Here is a 23,329-nt window from a genome sequence, read left to right on the forward strand (position 1 = left end):
GGAGGGCAGACGACATCTCTGGAGCTCTCAGAAGCTCAGAGCAGAGGGGTGGGAGGCTGTGCAGGGGCACGGGGGGCCAGGGGCTGGCCAGACAGGGGCCAGACCCTCAAGTGACCTGCAGGGGTGTCTCCAGCATCTCCATGAGGAAGGTGTCGATGGGGGTGTCTCCAATCAGCTTGAAGAAGAAGAGGTGCTCCAGGCACTTCAGCCCGATGGACCGCAGCGCCGGCAGGCGCAGGAGGAGTTTGGCAAACCTGGGAAAGACCAGAGTCAGAGGCACAAGGGAGACACTGGCTGCCCTCTCCCACGTATTTCCAAGCCTGCACCAGCCCAAATTCTCCCCAAAAAATGCTTTGGGGCATTCTAAGTCTTAGATTCCCTTAAGATTTCAAGATAATAATTCGTTGCCTCGTGTATACGAGGGAATATGTACCTTTCCAAAACAGAATGTGACACTTTTAAAACTTAAAAGAGAAAAAAGGGGAAATATATATCTATATCTATATATATATATATATATATATACACACACATACATCCAGATTCTCCCACCAAGATTTGAACACCTTAACACCTTGCAAGACTTACATCTCCACAGTACCATTCGAATCTGGCTTCAAAAAAAATCCCCAGGCTCCGAGAGGGCGTGCAGCCCCTCAGCTGCCGTCACTGCCTCCCGTTTGGAGCAGCTGGAAGGGAGTCCAGCCTGTTCCCCCTGCCCACAGCCCGCTGGCAGGGTCTGTGGTGCCAGCGAGAGCCAAAACCAGCAGAAGATTCTGTGGGCAGTGGTGGGGACCGACCCAGCAGCCGGCGCTTCGAGAGCTCGGCCAGCAGAGGGTAGGATTGGATTTGGAAAGCAACAAAATTCCATGTCAACGGCACCTTAAAGGCTCGGGATTTGGGCCCTGTGGCTCGGGCAGAGCCAGCACAGGTCCAGTCTCCTCTCTGCAGGGCGGGTATCGCGCTGCCTTGGCGGGCACTCACCGCCCTGGCTGCTCGGGGTACTTCTGCTTCGTGTAGGCTTCCAGCGTGGCATAGACCTTCTCCCTCAGCGACTCCACTTCCGAGGGGCTGGACAAGCCCTTGGCATCTGGTCAAGGGAGAACAGACAGGTGGGGAAAGAATCTCTGCAGAGGGGGAAGTTCCACGGAGTGCAGGGGAAGGAGAGGACTCACGGCCCCTTTAGTTGTGTACCCAGAGACTGGGACAAATCTTGCTCTGCTGGGAGGTGTCCTTGCCTCATTGCAGGGGGGTTGGAATGACATGGTCCTCGAGGGACCTTCCAACCCAAAGTATGAAATCTGTCTGCATCCCTGATGTTCACTGTCACAGTGAGCTGCTGTGGCCCAAAGGGAGCGCTTGTCACCTGGGCCTGTCCCCAGCCTTGGACTCACCTGGGTTAAACAGGACAATGGCTCGCAGGCACCCCAGCTCCGACTTATCCATCTGCATGTCTTTCATTTTGGACACCAGCTCTGTCAAAACCCTGCGTGTGGGGAACATGGGTGAGCAGATAATCAGAGACCAGTTTCTCCACTGAAAAGCATCTGGGACCTGCACTGGGAACACCCTCAATTGTCCTCTGCAGGAAGAGAGGCATCTTTGAGGCACAACCATTCCCCACACCGCTGTTCTACAAGCACATCAGCAACATCCAGGGACCTGAGCATCAAATTTGCTCCTGTTCTCACTTTGTTCAGCACACAGCACTCACAATTTGCACTCACTCGAGGAAAACCACATGGGTTTTCTCCACTTTTTACTGTGTAGTGCAAAACATGGGCATTGTTCTTACACGTGCCAGGTGTGTAAAGAGTGGTGAGGCAGTGTTCTGCCAGGCAGGGAGCAGGCATGGCAGGGACAATACACATGCAGTTGTTACACAAGCAAGTTGGGGCTTAAGGCTGTGCCATCTAAAGCTCTTGGTGAGCAGTATTAGGCCTAGATACAGCTACAGCAAACTCTCTCGAGAGAGGAGCGTTCCTCCCCCCTCACATCCAACCCAACATCTGCTTCTGCAGCTGCAAATCCCTTCCCACTGTGCTTTTACCCCATTCTTGTTTATTAAACCAGTCAAACATCCTCTGTTCATTCCAAGCTACTTCTGTCCCAAACTACAAGGGGTTTGCTCTAGTTCCCCTTCAGGACATGTTTCCCATTCAGAGGGAAGGCAGAGCCTGGCCACTCCCATTGGGGGACGACAGCAGCAGGTACCTGTCGAAGATGGAGCCCACGCCAGCACTGTGGGCACTGCTGCGGTGCACGTGCAGGCCCGTGGCCAGCAGGATCCCATCCTGGACCGACACGGAACGATGGGAGAAGGAGGCAATGAGCAGTTCATTCCAGCCTGCAAGCACAGGGGTACAGGACATATGAGGCAGTCTGGCCAAAAATCAGTCCCACATGGAGCAGCAGGGCTGGTTTCTCCCTGCTGGCTTTAGACTAAACTCAGAGGAGAGTTGGCACCCCAGGTACCAGCTGCACCCCTTGCCAACACTGAAAGGGGCGGCCTATCTCTTGGAAATATTTGGAAAATGCTCTCAGACACATGGTGTGATTCTCGGGATTGTTCTAGGCAGGGCCAGGAGTTGGGCTTTGATGATCCTTGCAGATTCCTTCCAACTCAGGATACTCTACAATTCTATGACCCTGACCAGCAGCAAGCAAGGAGCAGAAATTGGCCCAAAAGGAAAAAAAAAATTAATGATAAAAAAAGAAAGGGGGAAAATATTCCAGTTTTCTTCCTAAGAAACATATTCCTAGTAACCACAATCCCTTTACAAACCACAGATTCTACTGCCCCATCCACAACCTCTGCCAGCCTCTCAGAATGTGAGATGCAGGAATGGATTGGCTGAGGATTGCACATTCCCCATCCAGCCTGGCTGGAGCTGCAGACAGCCCAGAGAGGGGACAGGGGCAGCAAGGACAGCCCCAGTGGGGGACACTACCTGCTCTGAGGAGAATGACTTGGTCTTCCAGCGTCAGGTCGGAGAAGTGAGGGATACGCTTGGCCCACTCGACGAGTGTGAAGAGCTGCTTGTCAGCAGCGTGGCAGATGTTGGTGACAGGGTCGTTTGTCTAACAAAGAGGGGAATCCACAGGGAAAGAGCAGAGGGAAAGAGGAGAATTCATCAGTGAAAAATCTTTGATAATCACAATCTGTGCCGCACGCGGTATTGAGTTAACAACACTCAACGCCACAAAGTCCAACACTCAAACTGCCAATAATCTCAGCTGGGTTGGAAGAAGGTTGCCAAGAATCTCTGGCTGTTGGGAAGAGCAGATATTTGTTACCACTACCCCCTCTTGCAGCCAGCCAAGTCATTTTGATGCCTTGGAGTGGCTACCTAGAACAGAGCCTAGACAAGATAAGGAGAATAAAAGCAGGCATTTATTGAAGGCCTCCAGTAGGGACACCTTGGGCAGTCAAAGGCCTCCAAGAGGAGCTACACCCAAGATGGACAATGGTCAGGAGTTTTTCAGACAGATACAAGTTTTGGTTCATTTGGTTCATGGTTCATATCAGCTTCAGATAATGGAGTCAGATAATTCCTCCAATTACAGCTTCAGGTAATGAAGTCACATCCCCCCAGTTTGCTCCCCCAGATCACTGTTTTTTACACCTCTGGGGCCTGAGACAGTGAGGTGTCCTTGAGTTTCAGGCCTAGAGGGATTGTTTTGTCTGACCAAAACGTGAAGACAGTAGCTAGCACTTTATATGGAGCTCTGAAGCAGTACAGGATTTGAGAAGTATAAAAGCTAAAATCCTAAGGCATCCGGCTGGTTGCTAGACTTTTCTGTTTGCTTGTTGTCCTTTACAAAGCAAGTCCCTCGTGGCCAGCTGCTCCCCAGGGCATATCCAAAAGCCAGGGAGCAGCCCCTGAATCAGCATGAGCAGCAGTTTCATCCACACCAGGAAAACCACAGCAGTAAACCTGCCATGTTTAACTCCACCCTGGTCTTGATCACAGGGGCAGACAAAAAAAGTGTTCATGTGTGAAAGCCAGCACAGGGCTCAGACTCTCCAGCACCTATTTCTCTATCGGCTCATTGAAACTTAAGGAGACTTGGGAAACAAAAGGCTTGGAAAATAACATATAGGCTGTTTTCTAGTCATCATTCGGAGTAGCTCCAAAAAAGAAACTGTTGGTGATTTTTAGGTGGTGTGGAGTAAAATCCCAGGTCCCAGAAGTCCCTGTGGGAATTTGGGGGAATTTTGGGGTCATTTGGGGAGGGGAGAGGGGGTCCCTGTGGGAATTTGGGGATTTTGGGGAATGGATTTTGGGGGCATTTGGGGAAATTTGGGAAGGGAGTTGAGCAGAATTTGGGGAGGGAATTGGGGAAATCTGGGGAGAGATTTGAGAGGCAATCTGGGGGGAGTTCGAGGGATTTAGGGAGAGATTTGGGGGAGAATTTGGGGAGGTTTCCTGTGGAATTTGGTGGGGGAATTTTGATGGCATTTGAGGAGGATTTTGGTGGAACGTTGTGGCAGCTTTCTCGTGGAATTTCAGGGTGTTTCCTGCGGAACTTTGGGGGAGACATTTGGGGGAATTTTTTTGGGGGGGAAATTTTTTGAGCGAATCTGGTGAGGGGGGATTTGGGAGAGGGGGGGGAATTTGGATAGAATTTTACACGGGGTTTGTCTGCTCACAGCCCCTCATCCCTGGCAGCAGTGGCTCTTACCGAGTTCTCCGTGCCCACATCACTGTACGCCTCCGTTTTGGGCTCCACGGCCAGCTCAGCCTCCAGGATCCTCTCCACAGGCATGTCCTCACTGCCACTGCTCGTGGATTCAGCCTCATTCTCACTGCGCTCCCTGCTCCTCTGCCTCTCCTCCTGCACAGCTGGGGGACACAGACACAGCTCTCTACACCCACACAACACTCACCTGCTCACAGAGAGGATGAGAGACCCCCCTCAGGAGGGGGAGAACAGAAAATAAACGTGTATTTCAGATGTACACCCATTAAAATGGGTGCACCCACACCAAGAGCTCTGAGGTTGCTGCAGGCCACTACCCTCCAAATTTGACAAGAAGATTATTATTCTCCAAGTGTGAAGCTCCAGAACAAAGGGAAGAGGAGTTGATCCCTCCGGGTGGCAGCCTGGACTCAGCTGTCACTAGGTGCTGGAGGAGGCAGGAGGGACCCAGCACTCACATACAGGTGTTTTAGTGCTCTCAGCATACTTCCAACAGTATACTTCCAACAATCCCACAGCAGTCAAAACATCCAGCAGCAGAGCTAGACGGTCCTAAATCTCCAGCTGGATTCACACATGCTGCTTGTCTCACTCTTGAGCAAAATCCAACCCAGTCTGGCCCAGTCCTGGTGTCACCTCCTCCTCTAGCACATCTAATCCTAATCCTCCCCAGAAGAAAGTTCCTTCTACATCAGTACCCCAAAACCTTCACTCCCTTCTCCCCTCTCTGTATGTTTTCCAAAATAGCTACTGACTGAAGGCACAGAATCACGACCTTCCCTCCAAAGTTACTAACTCCCAGGTTGGTGTAGGACCTGTGTATCTTGTATGCCAATCCTTGTGTGCAACACAAGTCCTGGGTACGCTTTTTTATTGGAGAAATCCCATAGGGAAATATGATAATCATGCTTAAGAAAGGAAGTGACCAGCAGCCATTATATTTGGTTAGTTCACTGCTGGAGAGAAGTGGCAGCACCCAAGGAGATGGATCAGTGGGGCATCCAGCCTGCTGCTTGTGAGGGAGGGCAACACAGGACACAAATACATGCCAGCCAGCTGGGGAGAACATTTGTCCTCTTCAGAGTAATGGACAGGAAAATCCATGTTTCTGAAGTCACCAAAATCTTACTGGAAGAAAGAACATGGCAAGGAAATACCAGTCCCATCACTCAGTCCCTGAAATCAAGCTGCACTCTGTCCCCAGTTTCTGCAGCTCCCAAAAAGCCCCTGTGATTGCTGCAGCCAGACTCTCACAGGATGCACCAGGATCCTGGGGTTTACATTTTCACTCTCTGCAAAAAGAAGTTGTGTTAACACCCTGGTCCTCTGAACCACTTTGCACCTGGCTGGAAGAGGGAGCTGCTATGCCTGGGATTAAGTTTTTGATTCCAGCCTGGCATTTTGCAGTCCCCTGCTGCACTGTGAGCTTGAGGCAGCACAGCTTTGGTGATGCTACAGGACGAGGATCAGCTCAGGCCCAGTGTTAGAGCTGCTTCCCTGAGCTCCTGCGCAGGGAGCAGCCTGCACGTTCACAGGGGAGCAGCATGGCCTCCAAAAGGGACAGCTACACTCCCTGCTAGCAGTCAACCCTGAGGGCAGCTCTGTTACTTTATATTAGAAAAAATGAGCTTAAATGCTGTGTTGGTTGTCACTTCCTGACCTTGCATCTGTTAGTATAATTTGGGAGACAATCCAGATCAGCAGGTGAGGCTAAGAGTGGAAATGACAGAGAATTATAAAATAAAAGATGGAAATAAATCCTTCACCCTTATCCTCCGCTATAAGAATTAGGTGGTGACAAATGAAGTCAGCAACTCAAAAACAAAAAGAAAAAAAAAGGAAGCAGCTCTTTACAAAGGAGACAAGAAGGCTGCAGGACCCCTCACTGCTGGGTGCTGTCTCCAGCAGAGGTTTACAGGTTTCTAAGGGGTCCAAGACACTAAGGGGTCACTAACTAGAGGCAAGGTTGGGTCAAAATCAGTTAAAAGCTTCAATACTCACCAGTGTTTGCCTTTAGGTGAGCAGAAAAATGCATTATAACAGCTTCTCCATCAATCTCTTCCCTTATTAGCTCCTCTCCTTACGAGGAAAATATTCTTCACAGAAGGGGTTGTCAAACATGGGACCAGGCTGCTCAGGGAGGTGGCTGAGTCACTATCCCAGAGGGATATCTGGGATGGTAAATACATCTACCTGGTAAATACATCTACCTGTATTTAAAGGACAGGTAGATGTGGCACTTAGAGACAGAGTTGAGTGGTGGAATCTGCATTTCTGAGCCAATGGTTTGACCTGATCTTTAAAGTCTTTTCCAACCCAAACTACAATTCTCATTTCCTTTGTGTGACAAGGTCCAAAACATCCTGATGCTCTCAGTGTGGGTGTTTGGAATGCACCAGCCTTGGAGGGTCACCAAGAGCCTGATTTATCCTAACGAATGAAGGACAAATTCTCCAATCCCATTGCTCCCAGCAGCCCTACCTTCCCTTTTCATCCCCATGGCGAGGCACTTCTGATAGCGGCAGTACTGGCAGCGGTTGCGTTGGCGCTTGTCGATGAGGCAATCCTTGTTATCCCGGCAGGTGTAGATCAGATCCTTCCGGATCGTCCTCTTGAAGAAGCCTTTGCAGCCCTCACAGCTGTACACCCCGTAGTGCTTCCCTGAGGAGGCAAGGGGAGCAGTGGGCACGCAGGTATTTGCCCTTCCTTCCAGCGTGGAGGAGCTCAAACCAAATCCAAAGGTGGAAAAAAAACTGGCTGCAGCGTAACAGGCCTGAATTGGCTTCAGTGAGTCTTAGCAGCAATAGTGACCAGCAGCAGTCAAACCGTAAGACCACTGTTTTCCTCTGATAAGGAGGGGCTGCATCCCAATAGAATGATGTGGAGCATCTCGGCTGCAGAACAGCCACAGCCAGCAAACAGGGTGCACTGACATGGAGATGGCTTGCAAGGCTCACTGGGGCACGAGACAAAACCCAGACAGAAGTTTTGTCTGACAGACAGCCAGAACCCAGCTAACACAAAGCACAAGTGAATGGGAACACAGAGGTTTTGATAGATTTACCTGTGGTAAACAGGGACAGAAGGTAAGACGAGATTATACACACAAGGGAAAAGAGCACAGCATTTAGGTTTGCTCACTTTTGGGCGCTAATCTGCAATACAGGCAGCCAGACCCAGCCAGGATCTTACAATGCCAGTATGGCCGGCCCCAGCGAACCCCCACGCTGTTGAGTGTTTCACAAGCCTTGCTTCAGAGCACCAGGAGAGTTCTCACTGCACAAAGCCTTCCCCAAGAAAGAAAACCTCCTACCTGAGGACCTGTCCCCACAGATGGCACAGATGTGTTTGGCTAGGGATCCTGGACTTGTGGATGTATAATTCATGTTCCCTATCCCCAGGAGACCTGGCAAGGGCTTTACATCCTCCGAGCTGCTGACATTGTTCAGGACATTGAGCTGCAGAAGCAGAAGCCACAAGACAGGTTAGAGGGGAGAGACTCACATCTCAACGAAACCATCCCCAAATGGAGCTGACCCTTCCCTTGCTGATCCTGTTGGGCTTATCCCACAAGCTTCTCCCCAGCAAGTCCATGGGGCTGCCATGGGCAGGCAGACATCCTCTGCTGAGTCCAGCAGGAGGGATTCAAGCAGGCACTAAAGCAGATAGTGCCTGATGTTGTAACCAAAGCCAGGACTAAGCTGAGCTGGAAAAGGGCAGGCAGTAACCTCAGCTGCTCAGTTACAGCCTCCAAGCCATGAGGCTGGTGGGATCCTGCCTGCTTCATTAGAGGATGCTGATCACTGGCTGCTGCCAGCTGCAAGCAGTAGTAGCTTAGTAAAGAGGAGCTTTGCAGCCAGGTGGTTTGTTACAATCAAACCTGCACTGCTGCATGGCTAGGAAAGCTGTAACGGAGATTAAAATATAAAGAATAAATGAAATATAGTGGGTTACTAAATATTCACTAAAATTTAGTGGGTTAGCTTCCCTGACTCACAATATCTGCATATATACATGAAAACATGGCCAGCTGATGACTCTCCGGGATTTAGCTTTCCAAATGCTATCACAGGTGGCAGATTTGGGCTTACCAGGTTATAAATTTTAAACAAGGGATTGGGCTGAGCATCTAAAAATCAGTGGCTGTGAGGTGCAGGGAAAAGATGCAGAGCCCCCAGCTGAGATCCCCAGGAGCTGCTCATGGCTGCTGAAGTTAAAGGTTACAAACCCACATCCATTAGAGACCAAAGCCTGATGTTGCCCAGGGCTTGGTTTTATTGCTGTTTGCTTTGGAGCCACATCAGGCAGGGCAAGGAGAATTAAGGGCCATTGAGCACCTCTTGTCAAAAGCTGTCTGGGCAGACCAATGTATCTCCAAGCCCACCATCAAACTGTTGGTGTTGAGACAGCCATGAGACTCAGAATGCTTCAATAAAACTTCAGAGGGCTTCGAGCATCAGCACCTTGTTATCTAGATATATTTCATGCCTTTTTCTATGTAGCAATCCTGTGGGCAGCTCCCCACAGCTCTGGCTCTTTCTCTCCTTCTTCTCTTCCTTCTGCACTTCCAGCACACTGCTCTCTGTCCCTAGCACAGCCACCTAACCCTGTCTGTCCCCTGCACAGTGGCTCACCTTACCTGTCCCTCACACAATCTCTTGCCCCTCCCTCCTCACAGCATGGCCAGCAGACTCCAACTAACTCTAACTCACTCTTTTATCACACCCCTATCCGTGAGGGCAAGGCTGTTCCCACTCTTTGGTAATTAACATAGCTGCAATGTATCAGAGGCAGGATTGCCTTTAGCACCACCTCTCTCTGTTTTCCCACATGAAATCACCTTCCCCAGGGTCGTGGGTTGAGGGCTGGGGATGGTTGTTCCACCCCTGAGTTTGTTTGGAACAGTCATGACAATTCATCACTTTAAATGCTACTTCCCAGCAAGAAGGCAGAAGCAGGGATAGAAAACAACCGTTTGGATGAAAACCCAGCTTCAATTCAATCTCTGTAACATTTAAAACAGTAGATTTCATGCATGTTGTTGAAAGTTCCCCATTTGCTCCTAGAAACTGTAAATTTCCCACAAAAAAGTGGTAATTTCCACAGTAAATTTCAGTAAAGAGCAAGGGGTCATCCCACTGGAATTTTTGGACCTGTCATTAGAAAAATAAAAACATGAAGCCTGTTCTCATCTTTCCTCACCGCTGTCCCTTCATTTTCAAAGCTTCAAAGGTTTTAATAACATGGAAAATAAAAATTATCCAGCAAAAATCGGGAGCCAAGTTGTTTTGCTCCACTAGAAAATACAAGTGTATTGGGGAAAAATTGCCCAGAGGAACAGAGGTTTGATCTCCCCAGCAGCGACTCAAACCAGGCACTGGCAGCTGTAAATCCTTATTCTTCAAAATCCAGGCGAAGGAAAGGAGAAATAAACCCCTTCCTTCCCACAAGTGTCCATCATCTTGGCAAAATGCTGAGCCAGGAGAACTTTTTATGGTTTAAAATGTTCCTCAGAGCTCAGGTACCACCTTTTCTTCCTCCCTGTCTGCACTTTGAAACAATAAAAGGGAGAGAGGGTATATGGGAGGAGGACACACAGGGCAGTTTTAGCCACCAGTGTCCTCAGAGCTTGACTCCTGCAGGTTAAGTGCAATCATGTATGATATCTGGGACAACTGCTTGAACCCAAATCCATTAGCTGCCTCCCTGCTGAATCCCCAGGGCCCAGCTGTCTCCTTGCATTAGAGGCAACACAAATGGAACCCTCTCTTCGGATCTGGGAACTTGGCGTGGTGCCCAGGCTGGGGAAACCACTTCCCAGAGCATCCCCAGTCCCAAAGGAAAGGCTTCCAACCAGCCAATAGTGCCACAATTTTCTGTCCAACCATCCTGTCCTTGATGTCACGGGCACAAATACCGTCAGATCCACGGGGAACAGTGGGTGGTGCAAGGGGAAGAGGGATCCTCCAGCATTCCCACTGCTGACAGCTGGGGCCCACACGGGAATTGGGGATACTGGGGAAAGGTCAGCCAAACTGTCATCCTCTTTCAAGAGTTCTTCAGGGGCCTCCCCATAACATCCTCTCCCAGCCTTCCAGGTGCTAAGAAGAGCTTCAGGCATTCCAAGGAGTAGCAGCAGTGCATGGGGCACAGAGGGCTCGGGGACCATCTCCTTGCTTTTTCTTCACCAGCAGCCACAAGGCCTCTGAGCACTTCCTACCTTCAGGTCCCACTTATAAGACACAAAATCTTGCTCCTAAGAGGCAGAATTTTCACTTAGATCGGAACACCCAGAACATTTCAGCTCTCTGTCAAAATTCCACACTGCCACCAGAAATGCAGGAGGTGTTGCCAGGCTTTTGGAGCAGCATGTCTCCATCCCACAGAGCCACCCTGGAAGGCTCCCAGCCCTAACATCTGGGCCTCCCCCCTCTCTGGAAGGGAAGCCTCAGCACCCACGTAAGCATAGGCAGTAAAGATGGGAGTGCTTCATTTTGCTTAAGGCCAACTTTATATGCAACACAGTAGGTGGCTAGCATTTAGCATTAACATTTGTCTCTCGCTAGAAAGTCTGTCTCCTTTCCAGATAATGAAACGAAGCAGATAATGCTTTTGCAGGAGGAAGGGCAATGTCTCACGTGCTGCAGCCCTTGGCTATCCTGTCTGTTTCCATGTACAGTAATTATACACTGCAACAGATACAGCAGAGGGCAGCTGGACTGCACCACAGTGAGAACAAAGCTGGAAATTAGCTCTCTTCCCTTATCCTGTAGGGTATTTTAAAACTGGCATGGCCTATGTGTCTATGCAAGGCTGATTTATGCAGATTCACTAGAAAATGTCCTTTACAGCTGAGCTCCCCCAGCCAAATCCTCTCTCTCAAGTTTTGGGCCTTTCCCCACCCCTGCCCACTGAAGTGCAGTGAAGAAAGCCCTGCACATCCCCACCTGTAGGCGAATCCGCAGACAGCTGGGACAAGGAATTCTGCTGACTTGAATATTCTAGAACACGTGGTTTTATTGCAAGGGTCGTGGGTAAAAGGGCCTTGCCTTCAGCCACCAGCCTGGGCTGAAGGGAAGTCCCAAAGAGAGAGGGAGAAAGAACAGGAGGGTGAGAGCTGAGAGAGAAGGGAGTGAGAGAGCAAGGTGACGGGGGAAGAGAGCAGGAGAGAGCAAGTGTAGGGGGAAGAGGAAGGGTAAGAGTTAAGAGGAGAGGTAAGAGTTAAGAGCTAAGAGTTAAGAGAGTGAGGTCCTTGTTACAATACATTATATCTCCTTTTGTGATGAATATTCTAATCTACAATGACCAACCAATACAAGACACAAAATCCTATAGAATCTACATACAGCCTATAAGATCTACTACATTACCATACTGTGTTATATTTTAAACTCTAAAAACTACTCTTTAGACTTTTCTGTTTTGCTACATTGACTTTTGGATCCCTCAGCCAGCAGAAAGGTATTGTTCAATCAAAAGGGATTCTCCTACAGCTAGCTAGACTATTGTTTTCAGGTTATATAGTAACTAAGACTTGGTATCCTACAACTCAAAGTAAGCTTTCATTTCTATTTCGATTATAGGTTTCATATTTTCAGAATCTTTTGCTGAACAATCATATTTATAAAGTTTCCCTGGTTCATCTTCCCCAACATCCACCTGTGGGCCGGCGTGCGTCACGAAGTTCATGCCGGGGGCAGAGGACAGAGCCACGGGGTGTGAGCCCAGGGAGGAGGCGATGACCCTGTAGGGCGAGCCCAGCGTGTTCACCGGGGAGCCGAGGGCGTTCATGGGCGACGGCAGCGCCCGCGAGGCGTTGGCGGGGGGCTCCAGGTAGCTGTGGGGCCCCTCCACTGGATTCCCCGTGGGAAGGCCTGAGGACAGGCTCACGGACGTGGAGCTGGCGTGCACGGGGGAGTCTGTGGGGAGAAGCAGAGAGATGAAGCGCACTGAGCGTACGGCCATGGGCGGCCCGGCCTCGGCTGTGTCGGCTGAAAACGCCAGCCCAGCCCCAAAACCAACAGCGAATCATGCTGTAAAGGCAAAAGAACAAAATGTTGGTGGTAGCACAGGAAAATGAGTTGTGTACAGCAACAAAACGTAATGGGAAGATGATGGTTAGTAACAAAATATTCCTTTTTCTCTCCCGGGCCTTAGCGGACTCGGAGGAAGGCACCACTGCCTCAGGCTGGTTTTCTCTGAACTCTTTCCTGAGGTCCCGTTTCTTTTGTCCAAACCAGCTCTAGAGACAGCACACTTCTGAAACCCTGAAATTCCCACCAGCTGGGCTGGCAGCTCTGCATGTGGCACATGTCTCGTGAAGCACCTCTGCTCCTTGAGATAGCTCTGGTCTTGTGCTTCCATGGCTTAGTTTTCCCCCTTCCCACCCACGTGTGTCTCCACGGTGCCATTTCACATGTTCACTCTCAAAGCTGGATGCCAGCATCTTCCACAGGAGCTGGAGCAACACAGGAATGCCTCATGACACACTAGCAATGCAGGCTTCAGGACAAGGCAGCCACAAAACAATTTGTCCTTTATTTTTCCTCATTTGTACAAACCAGGGCAGAGGCTTGGGGCACACAGATGTGCCAGGGCATTCTCACATCTATGAGGACAGAGGTTTTCCTGCCTCCACACTGGAGAGCTGCAGGGCACATCACATCACCAAGCTGAGCCTCGCAGTAGCCCCATGAGATCAGTCTGCCCCTGAACCCTGCTGAGGCAGAGGTGGTGTAGAAAAAACAATATAACTTTGATCATTGCCACTTCAGGGTGGACTCTAAGGCTGAACAGCTCAACCAAGGCCCAAATACTGTCTTCTGTAAGACCAGTCACAAGTATTCAGAGAGTATCTAGGCATCAAATGCCCACTAGCCCCAATGGGTCGTGTGTCTAGGTGCATTTTAAGGATTTACATGACCTTTTCTCCCTCCCTTAGAATCTACCAGCCCTAGTTAGCATTAGCTGTCATTAACATTTCTGTGAACCATTATTTCTCTGTTGGTTTTTCAACACAGGAGATCATTCCCTGGAGAAGCAAGGCAAAGATGTTGTGTGGGAAGGTCACACAGTTGGTTTTTTGTGGCTGGCACGGAGGATACCTTCTCCCATTGCATTTGCAAGTGAGGCAGCGCTTTGGTGTTTTGTTTGTTTGTGGGTTTTTTCCTCCTTTTAACATTATTGCAAAGTTATTTACGTGACAGTGTTTGTTATTCTACCTGAAGTAACAATCAAATCTGATTCAAAGGGAAGATGCACAATAAAGACGGGAAAAGGTCAGCTTGCTGAATAACATTAAAGACATTTGTCAGAGTCAAGGAGGACTCGATCCGCCGTTATCAACCCACTTCAGACTTAATTCTGCAGAGGGAGGGGGAGAAAAGGTCTTTGTCAATTCTTGCTTTGGCTTTTTGGATCAATTCTCCCAGTGGGAAAGCGATGTGCAGCAAGAGGAAGCCAGCTCAATGACAACAGCAGAAGCCTCGGAGGCAGCAAGGCGGTCTGGAGGCAGGGCCAGGGCTCCTGCCTGCTGCCACAGAGTCACCCCACATCCCCCCTGCCTGCCTCCACCAGGGAGACACACAGCCTGCTTTCTGTTAGCAGACAGCAAAATCCCTGCCTTGGAATGGATTCCAGGTGCTCAAGTCCTTCATTCCAGGGACAGAGTGCCTTTAGCACTGGGCAGAAGATGTGCTGTTTGCCTGGACCCCCCCTTACTCAAGCAAGCACTCAGCTCACACTCAGATGTTTCTTGGGGCTTAAAAGGACCATTCTGACTCAGGCCATTATCAACTTCAGAGAAAAGCAAATGCATTTTTCATCACCTGTGGTACCATAACACACACAGTCCTCCCCCAGCAACTGTAGCAGAGACCTAGAAAGAATTTGCTTTTACGCCTCTTTAAATAACTAGGTAAACAACACTGCCTTTGAGGATTCCTCAGCTTGAAAAATAAGTCATTGCAGGGGATATTGGGCAGAGATCTATCACACCAGGACAGCCAAGCAGAAGAATGATTCTTCATCCTTTTCCATTAACACAGAAAAGGGCATATTTTGAAAGTATCATGCAGAAGATTTAAACCAATAAGAAAAGACACCCAGGAGAGTTAACTGTTTGCTTTTATGCCAGACTTACAGAAAGGGCTGTCACTGCTAAGGTTCTCCATTAGAGAGGCTCCGAGTTCCATCAGGACCCAGAGCAAGGCTTTCACACAAGGAGGCTGCTGGCCAGTGCAAGCCCCAAGGTGGGCTCGTGCCCCTGCCAAGGGGCAAATGTTTCAGGGCTGTGCCCAGGGGAATCCCCCAGACCGCAGGTTGGGATCAAAAGTCAAAGCCAGGAAACCTAGAGGGTCTGTACCTCTGTTATCCCAGCAGTGAGATGCCAAAGAGGAATGCACAAGGGAGTGTTTGCTCGTGGAGATGGATGGAGAAATGAAGACACCTGCTGGAGAGCACAGGGGTGTAAAACCAGGCTTTGCCAGGGCCTGATGACACAAACCAGAGCTAACACGCTTGTTTCTACAGTGCTTGGCCACACTGCCAAAGCTCAGATGAACACCTTGGTCAAATCCAGCAGCATTAATTTTCCACTTACCAAACCACAACTTTATCCATTCATTACAAATTGGAATAAAGCCCCCATTTAGAAAAGCACAACAACAATGACAAAAAGCCCACAAACAACAAAAAACTTTGACTTCCAGTCTCTTTCTGGGATAAGTCTGCTAAGTCATTCCCGCAGAAATGCATTCTCCTGCACCTGGGGAAAATTCTCCTCTCAGCTTCTCATTTTCAGGCTAGACTGCTCTGAGAGGGATATAAGAAATGACTGTTAGCAGACTATCAGCTTGTGAGAGGAACAATTTTCATGGCTGAAAGGTGTGCAGGAAGAGCCATGCCAAAGCATCCTTGACCCTGGGGTTAATTATTCGCTCAGCTGAATACGCTCAAACTTGTTTCAGTTCAAAGAAGCCAGGGAGGTTTGGATAGTGCAAACAGACAAGTTTTGAAAGAAAATAATTCTATTAAATTAGTTGCAAGAAAATACTGATGGTCTGTGTCCCGCATCTCCCAGCAGAACCTAGAAAGGTCTTGGGTTCACTGGGATGGAACGGCTTTACTCGAGGTATTTTCTCCCATCATTTGGGGGACAGACAAATGCCAGTGGGACAGGGCTGGAGAGGAGCTCCCCTGTAGCAGGGAAGCAGCTCTGGGATGGAGCAGGGTGGGCTGGAGAGACAGGACTCAGTGCTGCACGCCAGCCACAGCCATACGCCCCCGCCTGCACTGGGCACGGGTGACATTTCCACAGGCCTGCAGTGTGTCCATCAGGTAATGAGAGGTGACAGCGGGGCCGGGGACGCTCCCAGCACAGGGCACCAACCACGCTGGCCACGTCCCCACGCCAGCTGGGACCTGCATTCAGCATCAGGGCTCGCTGCTGCTTCTCGCCACCCACTCCACACCCATCGTTGGCTTATTTCTGATCCACAGGTGGGGCTGTTTGTCTTTCTTCCCTGTTTCCCTTCTCCACATTAATGTGTGGACAGGTAGTTCCCTGCCCAAGTTCAGGGAAAGCTCGATTTTGTATTTATTTCTCTCCTGGAGGAGCAGGGAAGGAAAGGACAAGAGGATTGTGTGGATTTTCCAGTCTCTCCGCTGCAAACATGCACCACTCAAAGAACCCAGTGTCTCCATCAACTCTCCACAAGCTGCCTTGAACAGAAGCACACACTCCAGCCTTCTCTTTGAAGGATGCAAAGCTTAAGAAGAAAGAACACTTCTGGGTGCTTCACTGTTTCCAAGCAGCTCTGCAAATCACAGCATTGTTTGTGGCAAGGAGCAGCTGGAAGTGCACACCGACACAAATACAGCATCCATACTATTGCTTCAGCATTCAGAACAAGGATCATATCCAACGTCAGCTGGAGCATCCCTGCTGACATTAGGAAAAATAATGAAGAGAGACCCCAAGAAACACTCAGTTTTCTGCATTTTGAAAATACTGCCCTTGAGGACATAAGCACCAGCATTACCTTCGCCCACTGGCTACTGAAGCTGAGAAAGCACACAAAGCTTTGATACTCGACTTCCAACTGGGTTTCATCTTCGCTTTAGCAAAATCCTAATCCAGGGATAGGAAACTTGCATGAACAGCCTCATAAATCAGGAGTAGCAAAACACCATCTACATCACAGCAGACATGTCCAATGGATGCACCTGCAGAGCACAAAAGCTCCAGGTCCACCACACCAATGGTAAACAGCCAGTTCTGGGCTAACAAAGCAAAACTGAACCAATGCCAGCTTGACAAAGGCACTTTGGATGCACCTCTGTGCCCCAAGCACTTCACAGGTAAAGCTGAGGAAGGCGTGGAAACAAAGACTTCTCTTTTGCAAGAGTGCACAAGTGACCCCAAACACCTTGGTGAAGGCAGTGGAAAGAGAAGGAACCAGGCTGCAACCGATAAAACTGTCTTGATTTTCACACAAATAATGCCAGCAAGCATCAGCTTCAGCAGTTACACCTGAGCAGAAAGAAGAATCAAAATGCAGAGACCAGAAACATCCAAGCACTACACACACTCTGCTTAACCACCACAGGCTGTGAGTTTGTTTTGGCAAATGCCCCTTCAGCTCCAACACGCAGCACAGCCTTGAGAGAAATACCCACATTCAGCACCGGGGTCTGACCTCAACTAGGGCCTAGAACAATCCTTGAAGATCTCTGGCAAGCCTAGAGATGATGACACTCTCAACATTCACAGTTTCCTTTTTAATATCAGAGAGAATCAAAAGCTGGAAGTCATCAAATAATGAAAAACACTTATGCTCCTGCAGGCTTCAAAGAAAAGGGTCACTTCAGTGGCATAAACATTTAAAGGTGTGAGTTGCCTTGCCTGACAAATGACTTTGCAGATACTTCATCCCCTGCAGATCAGAAAGCATGGAGAAGTGGGAAGAGACAGGCAGAGAAGAGCTGATTTCAGGAGAGGAGCACAAGTGTGCGTGGGACGTGCAGCCTGGCAAACAGCTCGTCCTTGGGGACAACCTTGAAGGTGAAATACCTGTGAGAAACACTCCTGAAACTGGCTGCAGTTATGAAGCAGGATACCCACCATAACTGGAACCAAGCAAAGTTTTGCTGCTATGACTGCAGAAGTTGTTTTTGTTTAATACACAGAAGATGAACCAAAACCCCCTTCCCTTTCTGGGGATATTTTTAACTGTCCAAGCAGATTCCCACAGACCGTACAAACTGCCATGCTAATATCCCACAGAGGGATACTGTGAGATAGTGGGTTTGCCTTGCTTTTAAGGTCCAGTAACCTCTGTGTTTCTATCTTCCTGCTCAACTCCAAGTCAATAAATAATGCAGTCTTCCCTGACCATTAAAAACAAGGAGCAAAACTTTCAGGAACTGTAGTGGCACATATGGGAGCAGAGGTTTATCCAACAGGGCAGCAGAAAGTTTCCCTTAGCTCTCCAGGTGGTGGGAAGAGCTGCTTCCTCTCTTCTCTGATAATGTTCCTGTGCCTCCCTTACAAACAGGGGCCATCCAAAACCTGGCCACAAGAAGCCGTGTGTCATGTCCAAATGTCCTTGGACATACTAAGCTATTGACCCACTGTCCAATTTCAGTCAAATCAGGCCAAGACCTCAAAATAGCATCTGCTGCTGAGCCTGCACCAGGGAAAGACTCCTTTAGCAACTACACATCAAGTAATTAAAAAAGAACTGCCAGCCAAATTTACTCACCATAACAAGGTATCACATCTCCCTGGTGACCACAGTAACACACAAAAATTGGATAAAGTTCCTCGTCTCCAAAATAAAAAGAAAAAGTTGCTGAATTTGAGGCCTGAAGGGGTTTTCCGTGATTGTTTGATCAGATTCCCCACTTGGCCAGCAGCCACCAGGAAAAAACATGCATAAATTCCTACAGTTTGAACTTATGGAGAGGCTACAGGTCCCTGGGAGAATGGATCCCACTGACTGCAGGACCTGTGGTTGCCCTAGGCAATTGAAGGCAAGTATCTCCTGCTTTAAAAGAAAATTTTTTACAAAGTTTAAAATTTCCTAGATGCTGGCATTGCCCAGTCACTGGATTTTCTCACACCTTTGCTGGGTCAAAGGGCTCTTTTCCATCCTCACATCCACAGTTACAGAAATGCACACAGCAAGCCATGACACCCACAGGAAAAAAGCATCCTGCAGGTCACAAAATCTGAGACCATCACACGTGAAAAAGGTGCCAGCCAACCAGGTTGGCAGGCAGCAGAGCCACTCCAGGCACAATCTGGGTTTTGCTCTCCCTATCCCCCAAACGACCTGGCCTAACCCCGCTTTGCTTGGGAGAGCTGACAAGATTGCAGCCGGAGGTGGTGTGGCCGCAGGCCAAGTTACATGAGTACTAATAAAAGAGACTTTGTGGAGGAGCCAAGTTAGTTCTTGTCCCCAGCCAACGGTGCCAGAGAGTCAGAGAGAGAGGACAGCCAGCACAGCATCTTTCCTTGCCCTGGGAGCTGAGCTTTGGGTGAAATGCATCCTTCTGGAGAATAAAAACACATTTTTAAGCCCTTTCTTTGCTCCTGTAGCCCAGCCGTGATGCACATCTCCTGCTTTAGACGTCTAAGGGTGACTCATTTGAACACTTTCCCTGCTATTCTACAAACTCATCTGTGACACCTTGGAGTCTGATTGTCCTTTTCTCATCACAAATCATGTGCTCATGACCAAGTTATGCATGTACTTTCTCAGACAAATTTGGTGGTGCTATTCAGATGTTTAAGATCAAAGTGAGAATTACACACACCATCAAAAACATGTACCCTATTTCTAACCTGAATGCAGATAAAATTAAGGTAAAACAGATGTAACAGCTACCTGAAAGCAAAGAAAAAGACAGCAAGTAGATGTCTTTTTTAGGGTTTTTTGCCATTAAGCTGAAATTGAAGCCCAGAATTTCAGAGCTAGAGGAAATCTGAATGCAGGAAGATGCTGAACAGCAGAACCCGCATCAGCTTAACTTTGCCCTCTAGCAACACAGTGCAATGAATGCTACAAGCTGACAGCTTAGTGTGGACGCCACCCTGGCAGCCTGATGTTCCCCCTAATGCACGTCCAGGAAGAGTTTCATGGCTTTTTCAGAGGATGGGGGAGCAGTAAACACCACAAACACACGGTGGGCTTGATGGAGACGCATGCTGCCTGCATGGGCTTCACAGTGAGGACCCAAGGCAGTGGAAGATCCCTTCCATCCATGGTCACCACCGTCTCTCCTCCTCCTCCAAAGCCTGGCTGCCCTCTCGCACAGCCCACAGGCCCTAAAGCTGTCTGATCAAAACAGCCGCTCCTTTCTCAGCCAGTCAGAAATCCTCCTCTGCAGACACAGCCACCCAAGGAGAGGGAGCTGCTACATCACCAAGCAGCCTCAGGGACATGGAAGTCCTCTGGCTTTGAGGGGAGCGTGGTAAACTCCACCCAGAGAGCACAGGACAGGACAGAAGCGTTATTTTAAAGCACCTCAAACAAAACTTGGCCAATGCTTTTGCATCTCTGTCAGGCATTCACATACAGAAACCAGCTCTGTTTCTAATACCAAGTTGGAAACAGGTTAAAACATCAGTTTAATACTTTAAATGGAAGTTAAAGTCCCAATATACTGAACTGGTGGAGAACAGTCCCTTCGTCTTTATTGGTGGAACAAAAATCCCTCTGCTCCTATTACCAATTTCCTCTCCTAGAAATCTCCCAAAGGCTCTGCTGAGTGTTGTGACCCTTGTCCCTACAGGGATCTCTGCCTGGTTCCTATGAAGATCAGCATGAACGTCATTTTTCTTTTGGTTCATTGCAAATTTGTAATAAAATAAATTAAACACAAATTACACTTTCATTGTTTCATTCTTGTTGCAGCAATAGGAGAGAGTTTAGCTTGTCTCTGCTGGGTCCTTAAAAACACCAGTGAGCAATAGATTCTTCCAACGAGTCATCCCTTTTCTGCAGAAACAGCCTAAAAAGGTGTTTTGGAAAGTTGAGCGCTTGTGAAACTAGAGGATAACTTGATGCAATACCAATGACTTTTCTGGAGTTGGAGAATTACCAGAGGTGAGCATTGGGTAAAAAATGGAGAACGGAAAAAAAAAAAAAACCAACAACCAAACCAACAAACCACACATAGTGGAAACATCCCATGTGGAATTGGATGTCTGCAAGAAATGCTTCTCCAGCAGAGAAATAACAGGCTGATGTATACAGCCTGGAGGCCTCCAGAGCAAATCCTGGAGCCATTTACCCACCTTGAAGGGCTGGGAACAACTTAAAGAGTTTTCCAGAGGTACTAAGACCTTGCACATGCATCCACCTGAAGTTCCATCAGTACTTTCGAGCAGTCCATAGGTGGGTGCTCCCAGCCCCTCCAGTGCAGCCAAGCACTCCAACCCACAGCTCCTCAATCCGTTCCCCTTGCACATCCTCCGTGTCAGGGCAAGGGGAATAACTTCAGATAAAAAAATCAAGTCCATTTCCCACGAGCAGCTGCGGCTCCTGCAGCCAGGGTGGTGGGCACAGGGGTGTTGCAGCCCCAGCCCTCTGTTGTCTCCCCGGGCAGCCTCCTTTGGCTAATCTGACACGGCTTCACACGATTATGGTGGCATCTGTGTCACAAGGACAGGAGACAACCCCACGAGGCAAGGAAAGAGCCCTCTTAAGATTTTCCCCGGGGATGTTCTATGTTTGAAAATTAATTTCTTCCCCCCACACTCCCCCCCCCCCCCGACAACTTAATAAAAATTAAATCGGAAAGATGCTTACTTGGTTTGATCCTGTTCTTACAATGAAGAGATTCAAGCCACCACACACAGACACAAGCATGCATCTCCCAAATGATCCCACTAAACTTCAAAGCAGAGTGCAGCGGTTTGACTCAAGCCTGCAAAATTTCAGGCAGCCCGGTTTGGCTGTGCAGAAGTTCACAGCACATAAAACCACAGGACAGCTTCAATCACAAGCACACGGCGCGGTAGGTTACAACCACATCCGAGCTAGGTTAAACGCATTTTTAAATTCCCTTTACGCCCCCCGCCACTGTGAGATCAATTCCTCCACCAAATCCAGAAGGCACAGATTGCAAACGCCAAGTACAATACTTACTGCCAAAGCCCGCAGGAAACTTAATAAAGTGAGGATAATTCCCATACATGTTTAATCTTCAGTTCATCGCTCGCCTTTCTCAACACAAGCGCCTCCTCTAAACTTCAAAGCTGCGCGGAGCCCAGCGCAGCCCGCCGGGGTCGGGGCATGGCTCTGCAGGAGCGGGGGCTCTCGGAGGGCGCCGGGGCAGCTGTCCCCTGCCTTGGGCTCATCCTCGCTTCACGCCGGCAGCAGCTGCCGCCCGGCCAGAGCCATGCTCTCGCTCCCGTGCTCAGCGCCCGTGCCCGGCTGGCTCCGCTCCCTGAGAATTCCCGGCGCACCGGCCGCCCAGCATAATGGCCCGGCCACAGCACCAATCACCTCCCGGCGGCTCCGGTATGGATCAGCAATCGGGAGCAGGGGGAGAGGTTAAGTTGTTTAGGGGAGGAGCGTGGTGGGGAAGGAGGGGGCTGATTTGCTTTTCCACCAGTGGAGGCTCGCCGCGGTGTCTTGGTGAAAGCGGCTCCGGCCAGGGAAAGGAGCAGCCCGGAGGAGTTGCACATCCACGCTCCCGTCCCACACCAAACCACGCCTCAGCTGTGCTCCCCAAATCGCCTCACGGCCCTGCGGTGTGGAGTGCAGTCGGCCCTAGGAAATGCGAGGTTGAGGAGGACCAGGACCTTTCCTGGGGTCAGCAGAGCTGGAAGCTCAACTCTCATCCCCAGCCCCACCCAAGGGAGTACAAAAGCCACGAAAACCACACCGAAAGCGTCTTTAGGCGGTTGGTAAAGCTGTGTGCGGTGAGAAGAGGTGGGACACAGGACAGAGCCGGGGCTCAATCCATGCTGCATACGGTCAGTGAAGTTCACTGCCGGGGCAGCAGAGTGCATCAGACGCGCCCCAGACGTGCATCCACAACTTCTGCCTAATGCCCAGCCCTCCCGACAGTGAAGTTCTGCAGGAAATGTGTAAAAATAAGCAGAAACAAGCAGCCAGGCTGGGACAGAGTCACAAGCAGTCCCCAGCACTGCCCCCCTGCAGTGACTGGTGCTCCGAATCAGGGACAGTCCCAGTTCCCCGACTGGCAAGCCCCCGGCCAAACTCATGCAGTTCTGGGGCGAGGCAAGGCTACAGCACAGCCCACTGCTCCTGGTGTCTGCTCTGGGAAGCCTCAAACGAAGCCACCTCAAAGGAATGGACGGGGAGGAGTTTTGCCGGAGGTCTGCACTTATACGTATGCTGGAGCAGAAGGCGGCTTGCAGACCTGTCACTGGCACCAGCCCCCCGGCAGAGAAAGGGGGCAAGGGGCTTTGCCTTCCCAGGGAGACCATCAACCGTGGGGAGCATTGCAGGCAAGCAGCAAGACACAAAGAGGGAAAAGCAATGAGGATGTTTGGTGTCCTACAAGGGCCTTCTGGCACTCGGCTCCCTCCAGGTCACCCCAGAACCCATTTTGCCCTTCGGCACAAAGCGTGCTGGAAGGGGAAGGC

At 49.6% G+C, this 23,329-nt stretch overlaps 1 protein-coding gene across 1 annotated transcript; it reads right to left on the reverse strand.

Annotated features, from left to right (window-relative positions):
• Nucleotides 1-78: 78 nt before the first annotated feature.
• Nucleotides 79-22,142, reverse strand: RXRG (retinoid X receptor gamma). The gene is made up of 10 exons (XM_066324777.1): nt 21,861-22,142; nt 12,364-12,623; nt 8,018-8,162; nt 7,186-7,365; nt 4,687-4,847; nt 2,952-3,081; nt 2,215-2,347; nt 1,395-1,486; nt 985-1,090; nt 79-254 (listed from the first exon to the last, which is right to left on the reverse strand). The coding sequence occupies exons 1-10, from the start codon at nt 21,907-21,909 to the stop codon at nt 107-109; spliced, it is 1,404 nt and encodes a 467-aa protein (XP_066180874.1). The 5' UTR covers nt 21,910-22,142; the 3' UTR covers nt 79-106.
• Between the last annotated feature and the right edge of the window lie 1,187 nt (nt 22,143-23,329).

Source organism: Sylvia atricapilla, chromosome 9 (assembly GCF_009819655.1).
Source record: "Sylvia atricapilla isolate bSylAtr1 chromosome 9, bSylAtr1.pri, whole genome shotgun sequence".
NCBI lineage: Eukaryota > Metazoa > Chordata > Aves > Passeriformes > Sylviidae > Sylvia > Sylvia atricapilla.